The sequence below is a fragment of the Mus caroli genome, chromosome 3 (genome assembly GCF_900094665.2).
Source record: "Mus caroli chromosome 3, CAROLI_EIJ_v1.1, whole genome shotgun sequence".
In the NCBI taxonomy this organism is placed as follows: Eukaryota; Metazoa; Chordata; class Mammalia; order Rodentia; family Muridae; genus Mus; species Mus caroli.
Genome location: NC_034572.1, coordinates 97,937,837 through 97,951,851, shown reverse-complemented (window position 1 = coordinate 97,951,851; position 14,015 = coordinate 97,937,837). Strand labels below are relative to the sequence as shown.

The 14,015-nt window shown below is 41.2% G+C and overlaps 1 protein-coding gene and 1 pseudogene across 1 annotated transcript in view; one reads left to right on the top strand and one right to left on the bottom strand.

Annotated features, from left to right (window-relative positions):
* Nucleotides 1-14,015, bottom strand: part of Ptpn22 (protein tyrosine phosphatase non-receptor type 22) — a 54,732-nt gene that overhangs the window by 31,842 nt on the left and 8,875 nt on the right. Inside the window, exons 4-11 of the mRNA XM_021158209.2 lie at nt 5,778-5,886; nt 5,474-5,550; nt 5,256-5,351; nt 4,828-4,866; nt 3,538-3,609; nt 3,389-3,448; nt 2,602-2,744; nt 1,986-2,052 (exon numbers count right to left, since the gene is read on the bottom strand). Of these exons, the coding sequence (XP_021013868.1) occupies nt 1,986-2,052; nt 2,602-2,744; nt 3,389-3,448; nt 3,538-3,609; nt 4,828-4,866; nt 5,256-5,351; nt 5,474-5,550; nt 5,778-5,886 (663 nt within the window). The remainder of the gene's footprint in view (nt 1-1,985; nt 2,053-2,601; nt 2,745-3,388; nt 3,449-3,537; nt 3,610-4,827; nt 4,867-5,255; nt 5,352-5,473; nt 5,551-5,777; nt 5,887-14,015) is intronic.
* LOC110291206 lies at nt 7,306-7,785 on the top strand (annotated as a pseudogene).

Sequence of the window (14,015 nt, the reverse complement as noted above, 5' to 3'; positions counted from 1 at the left end):
ACCAAGCTAGCCTTAAACTTGCTACGTAGCCAAGGATGACTTTCAATTTGTTCCACCTACCAAGTGTTAGGATCACAGGCATTACCATTCGCATTTTCCAGATTTACGTAGACAGATCACACGTGGTAAATTGTTATCTAACCATTCTATCAACTGAACTATATTCTTAGCCCCAAGAATGCACTACAAAATGTGTGTTTTATTTTATGTGTATGAATGTTTGCATACATATGCACCACTTTAGTGCCTGGTACCCACAAAGGGTAGAAAAGGGCATTAGATCCCTTGTGCCCAGAGTTATTGATGATTGTAAACTGATAAGAGAGTGCTGGGAACCAATGTCTGCAAGGGCAACAAGTGCCCTTGGAGCTAGAGCTATGGCTCAGAGGTTAAGAATGCATTTTGAAACCCAATACAGTCACTTATCATTTTTGCCATGATTTAGAGCAGTGGTTCTCAACCTTCCTAATGCTGTGGCCCTTTAATACAGTTCCTCATGTTGTGGTGACCCCCAACCATAAAGTTATTTTCATTGCAACTTCATAACTACTGTAATTTTGCTATTATAAATCATAATATCTGGTTTTCTTAGGTTTTAAGTGATCCCTGTGAAAGGGTCATAAGACACCCCCCCCTCCCCAGAGGTCCTGACCTGGCACAGGTTGAGAACCACTGACTTAGAAGCTGGTATTGTCTCTAGAAAAGGCTGATTGGTGTAATTCAGAACAATTTTACACAGGGTGATCAAATGTCTACACCATCAAGATAAGACTCAATAGATAAGTCATCTGAGGTTTTATAAAATAAAATAATCTAGAAAATCTAAAACCCATATTTTAAACTTCTCATTTCCTAACAGATATAAAAACTGATTTCTAGGGACGGGAGAGCACTGGCAGGTCCAGAGAACCCAGGTTCCATTTCTAACACTCACTTGGCAGCCTGTCTATAACTATAGTTCCAAGGGATCTGATGTCCTCTGCTGGCCTCTGTAGGCACTAAGCACACAAAAGTCATATAGACATACAGGCACATAAAATATCTAGACACATAAAAATGTTTAAAACTTTAAACAACTGGTAGGTACTGTGATTAAAGGTGTTGTGCCTTTAATCACAGCACTTGGGAGGCAGAGGTGAGAGAGAGAGAGCGTTAGGGAGATGACTCAGTTGGTAAAGGGCCTGCTATGCAAGCACGAGGACCTGAGTTCAGAGCCCCAGCACTTACATAAAAGCCAGTAAAGTCTGAATGTCTGAAACCCCAGTACTTAGAGAGACAAGTGGAACCCTGGAGCTCGCTGGTCAGCTAGCCTGAGTCAAGATTCAGTAGAGTCCCTGTCTCAAAAAATAAAATGGAAGACAATTGAGGGAGACCCCAGTATGAATCTCTGTCCTCCACGTACGCATCCACTGATATATACATATCCACCCTACACACACATACATGCACACAGCAGTGCAAACACACACACACACACATGCACACACACACTGATTTCAAGACAATAGCACAAACTTGATTTTAGTAAGTTAAATCCATCTGCTAGAGCAATTTGGATAAAGGAAGGGGAAACACGCAATTCAGGGCAATAGTTCTCAAACTTCAGCATTTCCCAGAATCACCCAGAGGGCTCGCTGGCTCACAACCCCTAAACTTTCTAGATTCATTGGTAGGCCAGGATTTTTATTTATATTTCTAACACATTCTCAGATAACTTTGGCCCTAGAGAATCACACTTTGTCACGTGTGGATCAAACATGTGGCCTTCTGCCACAAGGCAAGTACACTATTATTGAGGCCTTCCCCCTGGAACCACACTTTAGGAAGCACCAACTGAGGACCTAATTCAATTATATGACAGAGGAGATTTACAAGTGACCCACTTCATACGAAAAGATGAGTTGTGAAGATGTTCTGAAAAGTGGAACTTCTGCAGCCCAGATGCATGCAATAAGAAAACAGGAAGTGTTTGCTGGGAAACTCACCCCATCTTTTAGCAACATCCATGTATAATCAACAGCACAAATGACACCTGTCCTTCCGCAGCCGGCACTGAAACAGAAGATCACATAGCATGGGCACTTGCTGGCAGAGATAACGGACAATGGCTGGGAAATTCCATAGCAGATTTGAGGAGGGAGAAAATGAACCTTCAAATCCTACCACATCCCAGAACATGATTTGTCATGCCACAGTGGACCTCAGACACGTCTTGGCAGCTTCTCACAAGAATTCCCAGAACCAATGCTCATATGTAACTTAAGAGAAAGTTTAGGTCCAGCAAGCATCTCAGTGAGTAATAACTCTTGATGCCTTTACCTAACGATCCGAGTTCAAGCCCCAGAGCCCACACAGTGGAAGGAGATGATCTCCCCTAAGTTTGTCATGACTCACACACATGGGTGCACATATGTGCATACAAACACACAATAAATAATAATGAAAGATAATTAGTTTAATGTACCAGTTGGATTTATAATAGATTGTTCCAACTACCGACTTTCTCTCTGAATTACATCCTAGCCAGACCCTCGTTTGTTTCTGTTGTTGTTGCTGTTGTTGTTGTTGTTCCCTGTAGAAGGTTCAGCCACAGCATCTTACCTGCAGTGAATGCATATAGGAACACAGTCATCTTCTTGGTAACAACGCATATCCCAGATGAGCTGAAGAATAGGGTCTATAGATGAAGGCACATCATGGTCTGGCCAATTCTTATAATGAAACTGGTAAATAATTCGAGTTTCCTATTTAAAAAAAAACCAGAAAAAGAGAAGAATTTGAGGATCCCACCTCATTCTCCCCCAAAATTAATCTGATTAAGTACTACCTATAGCCTTTTCAAAAAAAATCTTCTTTCTTCTATATAGCTCTCAAGCCTTATGAAATATGAGTATGTTTTCCATTGTCTTATCCCTAACAACCCCACCTGCACAAAAAGAGGTAGATATGAAAATAGTCCAAACCAAATCTTCCTCAAATTAGAGTGTCCCAAATAGGTCACAGACATGAGGATATATTGACTCCCCTTGCCTTTTTAGCAAGGCAGGGTAGAGTCCAAGGCATTAAGTTGGATCCTAGTGTCTAACCACTGTTCATATAACCTCTATTCATATTACCAATATCAATTTTTTATGTGTGCCACAGTGTGAAACAGATTAGGGGCAGAGTCTCTTATGAATATAAAGACTTACCCAAGACATCAAAGGCCCTGACTCCGCCCATGGCTCCATGCCCAGCCCCATCTCTCTCTCTCTCTCTCTCTCTCTCTCTCTATCTATCTATCTATCTATCTATCTGTCTCTTTCTCTCTCTCCTCTCAGACACACACACACACAGAGTTAGTTACCTGTCTCATCTCTTCACTTTATTCTTTCTGCTTTATACTTACACTATTGAACTTGGCCTTCAGAGTCCTGATTTTATAATCAGATTTCTTTTTCTCAGCTTCCTAACAAGAAGATTAAATTATTAGTCATTTCAAAGGCATGCTGATTCTGGAGACCTTGCTTAGCCATGATAGAAACACATCATACTCACACAGGATATAGAAAAGGGGCCAAATTGCAGCTGTGTTTCTCCTGGCTCAGCCCAATAACGCTCACATTTTTTCTGTCACATAAAAGAGAAGGTAATGGTTCCCCTCCACATAGTCTAATCCTTCCTACAAAATGAAACCCACTCCCTCATTCAGAAGCAGCTCTGTGTTCTTCATCTTAGGTTAGGCACAGCACAGCTAACCCCCTTGGAAGTCAGCTCCAGCAGCATGATAGGGAGTCTCCAAAGGATAAAAGACAGACATTAAAGGATGTCTGAATTACAGACTTCCTAGAAACTAAAAAAGTAGACATAGACATTGTTGACCTAATTTCAGCATCTAAGAAAGAGAGAGAGAGAGAGAGAGAAAGCTGAAATTGTTGACTAAAACAGCTGCACCAGGTAAGTGTCAGATTCCCAATTGTGATTAGAATTCCCAACTCAGAATAGCAGCAGTAGACAGCAATGTGGTCACATGTTTAGGTTTAAATTTTCTAACACCACATTTTTAAATGAATTTAGCCCAAAATACCAAAATATTTAACATGTAATCCAGTGTACAATAATAGTACATATTTGCTTGCCCTGTTGTTTTAATAAAAATTAAAATCCTATGCATATTTTATACATAGCACACACCTTAAGTAGAATACTAAATTTTCACTGGAAATATTTTTTATAGTAAATCATGTTTATATTTGAAAAACTTTCATATGCCCCCAAATTAAGTTTTCAATAGCTGAAGTGAAGGTTCACTTTTAGTTTTAAATGGATTAAAATAAAAGTATCGATTCCTGCCACCATACAGTCCATGGCTGGACTTGATGACTGGGTGTGGTAGCGCAGCCCAAGGAGAGTCTCTGGGGGGCACTTAAAGCATCTGATTATCGGAAAGGAAATGGTATTCTTTTCTCCCTTCCTTTCTTTAACTGTAGAGCACAGGAGCTATGAGGGGAAATGGATACAAGGGATTCTCAGAGGGGAAACCGCTTGTGGATCGTGTGGTATGGAATGGTTTTTCTCAGATACACATAAGCAAAGTTCTGTCTTTTTTTTTTTTTTAAAGATTTATTTATTTATTATATGTGAGTACACTGTAGCTGTCTTCAGACACTCCAGAAGAGGGCGCCAGATCTCATTACAGATGGTTGTTAGCCACCATGTGGTTGCTGGGATTTGAACTCTGGACCTTTGGAAGAGCAGTCGGGTGCTCTTACCCACTGAGCCATCTCACCAGCCCCCGCAAAGTTCTGTCTTTATCTTTAGGTCGACCAGTACTAGACAGCAACTCACCTTTCCCATTTCAAACTCCATACATGCCATGACAATGACCTAGAGGCAGGAAACAGAAATGTAAACGTGTACAGAGCTAGAAAGGACAGTCCTGCATGAGTCCCAGAGCCAGAAAGTAGTAAGCAGTGTTTCTCTGTTGGCTTTGCCTTTTAACCCAAAAAGAAACCCCAAGGACTATGAACCGCTCTTACTCTTCCTCCTTTTGTTCTGGCTTCCCTTTCTCTAGTCAGCTCAATTCTTGCAACCAAGCTGCCAGCTTGCGTTCATGTGAACAAGAGCTCATTGTAAAACTGATAAAAGATACCTGCTCTCTGAAATTTCATCAAGCCCGAAGAAAAGAGCTGCTTTTAACAGCTGGGAAGCCTGCTCAGTTTCTCCCTGGCATCCCACCTTCTCTACTGAAGTACCTGAAGCAATTATGCACTCACCAAGATGCGGTACTCCCAGATCATCCTCCAGAAGTCCAGGAGAGTTGTAGATAAAGGACCCTGGGTGGCAATATAAGCCTTGGGTCCATAGACACCCTAAAGGAGAACAGAATTCACCTGAGGTGAGTGCAGACAGCACCCTCCTCCCCTAGTCTTCTCCCCATTCCCTATTTCAGGTGCTCAGAAAAACAGGGGATGCTTTTATTTCCTCAATCTACCTTAATAAAGCTGGCATTGATATAACTGGAATCCTCATCGGAAGTTAACAGAGACAGCTCTACCAGGCTGTGATCATCTGGAACACGAAAGAAAGAGACAGTGTAACTGAGAAATCTTACATAGAGGGCTAAGTCCATGTGAACAAGTAATCGAATGAATGAACGTTCTTTTACAGTCATAAATAATATAATTATTTTGCCAGTGAAGCATTCCAAGATTAAGAACAAGTGCTGGGTTAAAAACTGAAGGCGGAGAGTTAAAATTGGAAGGAAAGACAAGTTTACAGGAAGAAACGGAACTTACAGGGCAAAATATCCTTGTATCTGTTTTTCTTGATATTCTTGGGCCTCTGAGCCACAGTTGTAGGATAGATTTTGTCGGCCTTGTACTTGGTGGATTGCCTTTTCAGCTTCTGTAATACAATTTCAAGAAGAATTTCCCCAAAGAAACAGGTAAGGGATTTAGAAAAACAGCTCACTTGAAAGCATGAGCACCTGCATTGGATTCCCAGAACCCACATAAAAGCCACGTATGGGCTAGGAATGGTGCCACATGCATTTGGCAGGCATGGGCAGACAGATCTTTGCAAGACTGAGCCAGTCTGGCCTACATAGTGAGTTCTATGCCAGGCAGAGAAACACAGAGAGACCCTCAAAGATATATATAAATAAATAAATAAATAAATAAATAAATAAATAAATAAATAAATATTAAGAATAAAAAAGCCAGGTGTAGTGGCTTAAACTTGCAATGCTGGTACCAGAGAGCTAGAGGCAGGTGGATTCCTGGGGTTAATAGGCCAGCCAACTTAGTCTAATTGGCAAGCCCCAGATCACAAAACAAGGCAGGTAACTCTTGAGGACAGACATCTGAGGTTGCCCTATGGCCTCCATAAATTTGCATACACAACCAAATACACATGTGCACCACATACAGGGAGAGGCACATGTGCACCACATACAGGGAGAGGCACATGTGTACCACATACAGGGAAATGCACATGTGCACCACATACAGGGAGATGCACATGTGCACCACATACAAGGAGATACACATGTGCACCACATACAAGGAGATACACATGTGCACCACAAACAGGGAGAGGCACACGTGCACCACATACAGGGAGAGTCACACATGCACATATGGAAGGACCTAAGAAGCCATCCATTTTTCACACATTCCACCTCAACCCTTGTAGCATCCTCTGGGGCTCAGTTCTTCCAGGACAGGAAATAATGATGACACAGTTCAGTGACTTTGGAGAAGTGAAGCTCACACTGCAGCTGAGTCACAGTGAAAAACCTACATCTGAAACTGCTAAATATTCAAGAAACCAAATAATGTCTAAAAGTGAGCTATGTGCTCCACCCAAGGAATAGACACCAGGGTATGGCTTACTTTACAGTGTCGACTCCGTGTCCACAGGAAAACTATTAAATCCCATTCGTTTTCTTTACTTCAGATCATTTGTTTTCCAAGGTGAAATGGAGCTAAGTTAGATAGACCTTTTTTTTTTAACTGTCAGATTTTTAAGAGATTTCCATTTCAAAGCATTTTTTATGTGACTCAAACCTTAAGCCTACCCTTCCAGCAAGTTATAATCTAAACAGAATCATATTCGCTAGGTAGAATATGATCTGAGACAGGCAGGGGCTATCTTAATGTTATTGGACAAGAATCCTTAATTTTTCCTTAAAATTATTCCCATTGATAGACCTAAATGTGAGGTCAGAAATGATATGGTAATTTCTCTTTGGCTACTTGTCTGGAATTAATGTAGTCCAAAATTTCATCTCCTTTATAGTTAAAAGAAGAAAAACAGATCCTTTCCGCCAAGATGGCGCCGAAAGCGAAGAAGGAAGCTCCTGCCCCTCCCAAAGCCGAAGCCAAAGCGAAGGCCTTGAAGTCTAAGAAGGCGGTGCTGAAAGGCGTCCACAGTCACAAAAAGAAGAAGATCCGAATGTCACCCACCTTCCGGCAGCCCAAGACCCTGCGGCTCCGGAGGCAGCCAAAATATCCTCGGAAGAGTGCGCTCAGGAGAAACAAGCTTGACCACTATGCTATCATCAAATTCCCACTGACCACTGAGTCAGCCATGAAGAAAATAGAGGACAACAACACTCTTGTGTTCATTGTGGATGTCAAGGCCAACAAGCATCAGATCAAACAGGCTGTCAAGAAACTCTATGACATTGATGTGGCCAAAGTCAGTACCCTGATAAGGCCCGACGGAGAGAAGAAGGCGTATGTTCGCTTGGCTCCTGATTATGATGCCCTAGATGTTGCCAACAAGATTGGGATCATCTAAACTAAGTCCAGATGGCTAATTCTAAATATACACTTTTTTTTTCACCATAAAAAAAAAAGAAGAAAAACAAATATGTGTATTAGGTCTGAAATTTGTGAGACCTAACTAGTACCTCGGACAATGAGTGAAAATGTTTACTGCATTAAGATGATCTGAATTATGTCCCCACTATTTAATGAAGAATAATCCCACGAGGAGTGTCAGCTGCCTTCTTGGGCTAGATCCCTCACATCATGAGCTCTTCATTCTTTTTAACTTCTGTTCTGAAATCTCTTCTTCCCTTGGCCCCTATTCATGCACATGTCCTTGCTTCTACACTTCTTTGACTCATTATGCTGGCTGGTGTTTGTTTGTTTGTGTTTGCTTTTTGTTTTTTTGAGACAGGGTTTCTCTGTGTAGCCCTGGCTGTCCTGGAACTCACTTTGTAGACCAGGCTAGCCTCGAACTCAGAAATCCACCTGCCTCTGCCTCCCAAGTGCTGGGATTAAAGGCATGCACCACTACCGCCTGGCAAGCTGGCTGATTTTATGTCAACTTGACACACAAGCTAGCGTCAACTGAAAGGAGGGAGACTTGATTGAGGAAAAATGCCTCCTTAAGAGCCAGCTGTAGGGCATTTTATTAATTAGTGATTGATTGGAGAGAGCCCAGCCGATGGTGGGTGGTGCCATCCCTGGGCTTGCTGTCCTGGGTTCTATAAGAAAGCAGGCTGAGCAAAACAGGGAGCAAGCCAGTAAGCAGCATGCCTCCATGGCCTCTGCATCAGCTCCTGCCTCCAGGTTCTGGCCCTGTTTGAGTTCCTGCCTTGATTTCCTTCAGTGATGGACTATGATGTGGAAGTGTAAGCTGAGTAAACCCTCTCCTCCCCACTTGTTTATGGTCGTGGTGCTTCATCACAGCCATAGTAATCCTAACTAGGACACACATCATTCCCACCATTTCTTAATGGTTCTTTGTTCTCTAGCAAAGAAATACCCAACACTCAAACGTTAAATCTTTGATACTCTTCTCTTGATATATATCCCCTCACCCCAGAGTTAGCCATAAAGCCTTATAGGGGGTGTATATGTATTTGCAGATTAATTTGCCAAAATTTTCAGCATCAGATACATCTCAAGTTTCTATACTAAGATTTCAGTTCCAAATTACCAACCAGGCCCTAGATATTTTCACTTCGCTATCTTATTGCAGCGTCACACTATGCACATCTGAAACTAAAGCATCATTATCCCACTTGTAAATGCCAGTGGAGCTGCCTTTATCTCTGAGCAATCCCACTCTAGAAACAGGCACTTTAGGTTCCTCCCTTCCCACAATTCCCACCTCAGACACAAGTAGCAAGTTCAGTTGTTCCTTCCCGTGCAGGGTCTCGCATCAACTTTCTTTCCTGCTATGGTTGGGATATGGTGTGTGACCCTCTAAAAGGCTCCTGTGTTAAAGTCTTGCTTGAGGAAGTGATTAGCTAGATTCTGAAGGCTCTAACAGTGAATTTAAGCCCTCGATGGGTTCAGAATACGATTGTATTGTTGGAAGGAGCGTCCTAACTTAAGGAAGTAAGCCACAGAGACATATCCAGGGAAGATATCTTGTTCCTATCCCCTTTCTGATGCTCTTTGTGTCTTTGTCTCTGGGGGTCCATGAGGTGAGCAGCTTTGTGTCACTATGCCCTCACTGTTATGATGTTCTGCCTCTCCACAGGCCTACAGCAATGGGGCCAAGCAACTATGGAGTGGAACTGTGAGTCAAAACAGCTCTTTCCTCCTTCCGATCTATGATATGTCAACACAGTGATAGAAAACCTCTAGACACACCAAGCTTAGTTTAGACTCTTTCCCTTCAAGCTTTAACTCCTATAATTTCTCCTCATATTCACACCATTCTTCCTTCATTCAAATTTATTGGGTATAATTATGTCAATTAATTCAATGTTTGCTTTGTTAAATGCTGTTTAAAGTGACTTCAGTAAATCATTTTTACCCCTTGGAAAATAAATCCCAACTCTGCAGGTAAGGGTCTCCTGAGCTAGAATCAAATTCACTGTCCCGAATTTCCCAGTGCTCTTCCATTAAGTCTCTAAAGATGCCTTCTAGATTCTTTCAAGTTCTCACAACTGGTGTTATCATGTGTAATATGACATCTTCGGAACTAGGGTGTTCCTCTGGCTATTCACAAGTGTTATGCACCCTTGGCTCTGCTTTCACATTTCCCAGCCATGGGTATGATCTACTTTGACCCACACAGTGAATAAATAAGAAGGAACTTATCTCAAGTGAGAGCAATAACAACCAAAACTACAGAGGGCTGTCATTACTGTTACTTAACAGCTTGTATACGTCATACAATACTTATCATCAGTAATGAGGACATGCAGTTTTGTATAGGAGTTTGCTTATGGAGACTTATTAAGTGGTTTTAAAGTGAATGAGGAAAGGAGAACTCAAAGGAGTATCCCAGTCCTCAGGAGGAGGCAGAAGCAGGAGATCTCTGTGAGTTCAAGGCCAGACTGGTCTACATAGAAAGTTTCTGGTCAGCCACTGCGACACAGAGAGACTCCACAAAAGCAACAAAATCAATGGCACAAAGAGGAGAAAGGCAGAAAAGATGTGCTGCTAATAGAAAGTCTTGATCCAACAAATTATCCAAATTCATCATGAGGCTTCAAAATTGGCTCAGAGGGTCAGGTGTAGGGACTCATATGTTTAATTGAAGAACTCAGGTGGCAGAACAGGTGGGTATCCCTGAGTTGGAGGCCAGCTTGGTCTACATACTCAGTTCTGGACTAGCCAGGGCTACATAGAGAGGACTCCCCCCCCCCTTTTTTTAAAGAATGCCTCAGGGAATTTGGTGACCATGTCAGTCTTCAATGAGATGAGGAGAAAATGGAGAGAGAGCATAGCTAAAATTTCAGAACACCACTATTAAGTATGTAGAATTTAATTAAACTAATATTTTCCAAATAAAGTAACATTAAGTTACTATAGCCACCCAGTATATCAGAATATAAACTCTCTCTCTAGTCAAGGGTTTACATTTGAAATAGAGCAGCCAATCTGTGCTTGGTTCTTTGCAGCTCTACCAGTACCAGGATGCATCCCTCCAGTAACTAGACTTTTATTTCTAGGTTTGATAAGACACCTGCTGGATCCAGACCAAGATCATGGGAAGTTCTTGAATCCTGGTTGTGCATAATGGTTTGAATTCCTATGATTTCAGAGTTGGACTTGGCAGGAGATGCTAAACGGTGTGTTTTTACACTAAGGTTGTGGCTATGTTAATGGACTAGCTTGGCAATTTAACTAAGAACATGACACAGACACCTGGAACACCGTGAAATACTTGTGGTGGGCTAGTGAGATGGATTAGTGGATAAAGCTACCTCTGGCCAAGGCTGGTAGCTGAACTTAGTCTGTGAGATCTATGTGACTGAAGGAGGGAAGTGACCCCAAAAAGTTGTCTTCTCACCTCCACATGCCTGTCTGTTCCTGCCCCAATAAATATAATTTTAAAACTTTCAGAAGCGCTACCCCTGGAGTTTCCCCCATGTCTCATCTCTCTCAGCTCTTATCCTCCTTCAGAATAATTGGCTTTTATGTTGCTGTAAGTTTTATGGCTGCTGAAAAGTGTCTCTGAACAATTCTTTCTAGAAGTTTCCAGAGTCCTCCGCTCGGTTATGCTAACTTTATTTGCTTCCTTGCACTTTGCTCTGCTTGTGGGCTGCTTCTGGAGGAGAATGTTGGAGGCAAAGCCTTGGGATTTATTGGGTTTGTTTTTTGAAAGGCACTCTTTGGGCAAGATGCCACAGATAAAGATTATGTATGTGGGTAATGGAGGCTTGTTTGGTCTTCACTGTGACCTTCAGCATAGCTTTTTCTTTTGCTGCTCCTGGAGTCATCTGACTGATGACAGAGGAGGCTACCCGCCTCAATATGACACAGGAAATACCTACAGAACTGTTAACTTATGAAGTGCGAAAGACTTTAATTTTTTTTCCCCTGACGTCTACCTGTGGTCAGACCACCTTTAAATCCTCCTTTTAAGTCTTCTTCTCTTCCTGCTAACACCAAAGCTCCCAGGCCCTAACAGAGAACATAACAACCTGATAAACTACAACAGAAACAAGGGAACTCTGAAGAAAGAAGCAAAGGGTATGGGTAAAAAGCAAGACTGCTGAGGGCTGGATTGAGGTTTGGAATGGAAGAATAAGTAAGAAGGTCAAAGTATTTCTCTGCCAGCCACAAGGCAGGGGATGTAAGTCCCTTGAAGAGGCATCAAGAGAAACTGATAAAAGAGCATCTGGGAGAATAAGGTGAGGAAGCCATCAATCAGTCTACGGCCCCTGGCACAGGGTAGGAAATAGGAAATGTGGTACACTAGACTCTGCTTGATCAGCTAACAGTGAGCTCCTTTTGTCTTTGGACCTGAGTCCTTTCAAGAAATGAGAACAGGATGAAGACAAAGTCAACGAGTGAAGACTAAGTCCTGTGCATGTTTTTCTCAAATACTAGTAAATTAAGTCCCTTCCTAAAGGGAACAAAGAAAGTAAAATAGAAATCACAAGACCGTAGTATCTGTGGTGTACAACAGGATGCTACAGGGCAAGACAGAACATGCTGAACTCTTTCCACCCACAACTCCTTTTCGCTTGAGAGATTTTAATGTTCAAGAGATACAGGCATAAAAAAAAATACAAATAACCAAACACTGACAATCAATTACAAATTTAATTTTTAAATCATTGATATATACCAGTAGTTCTCAACCTCCCTGATGCTGTGAGCCTTTAATGTAGTTTAATACCTCATGCTGTGGTGATTCCTCAACCATAAATTATTTCCCTTGCTACTTTATAACTGTAATGTTGCTACTGTAATGAACCATGACATAAATATCTATGGTTTCCAATGGTCTTAGGTGACCCCTTTGAAAAAAACATTCAATCCCCAAAAGGGGTCATGACACACTAGTTGAGATATATATATATATATATATATATATATATATATATATANATATATATATATATATATATATATATATATATATATATATACATATATATATATAGTCTTGTTATTTATTTTTTCATAAGTATTCCCTTTTGTTTATCACTATTAAAAATCTGAATCTTACAGTTAGGCATTTTTTAGAGAAGTCTTCATTAGTGGTAAAACTATAAAGAACTTTAAAATGTGACAACATAAAATTCAGGATATAAATCACCTCTAGTTTAAGGGGAAAGGATATTTTCTGGTAGTACCTAAAGGGCTGATTTATGTAGGTTTTTAGTTTGTTTGTTTGTTTGTTTGTTTGTTTTTGAGACAGGGTTTCTCTGTGTAGCCCTGGCTGTCCTGGAACTCACTCTGTAGTCCAGGCTGGCCTCAAACTCAGAAATCCCTGCCTCTGCCTCCCAAGTGCTGGGATTAAAGGCGTGCGCCACCACATCCTACTGTAGTATTTTTTTTTTAACTAAGTGTTGCTTACATGTGTATATAAAAATAAATAGTTCCTTTAAAATATTTATATATTTTTAGTTTTTGTCTTTTAATAGTTGAAAAGTGTGAGAATAATAAAACATATAGCATATTTTGTAAAGAAAATCTGAATTTTGAGCAGATTCTTGGACTGGTGGTTCAGATCCATACACTTGCTTGGCTTTTAGCACCTGTCTTGTCCCAGGAGCCTTTCTGAACTGCTACCATAACCACAAAGCTCCAAGAGTGTTCAGACTCAGGCTCCTGCAATTTCACCTTCCTAGCAAGAACATCAAGAAAAGGATATATCGGCAAGCTTTCTTACTGTCTGAAATCTCTGTATTAACCATCCTTTCAAGTAATTGTCTGTACCTCCCAGGCCATGGTTTCCGTCATCTCCTTTTGGGTCAGTCAGACCTGTTGGTGCAGAGTATAGTAGGTCTTGCATATTGTTTGGAATTTTTAATAAAACCAATACAGAGCCTGGCAGTGATGGTGCATGTCTTTAATCCCAGAACTTGGAAGCAGAGGCAGGAGGGTCTCTGAGATTACGGACAGCCTGGTCTACAGAGTAAGTTCCAAGACAGCCAGGACTACACAGATACTCTGTTTTGAAAAAATAAATAAATATGTACACCCAAATGAAATGTATGTAGAAATGCGATGCAGTTCATTTGTTAATAGTTAAACCCAAACAGAGGTGTTTTAGGCAGTGCGTGTTGGTGTTTATGGCTCACCGGCAGGCTGAGTGCAAACTGA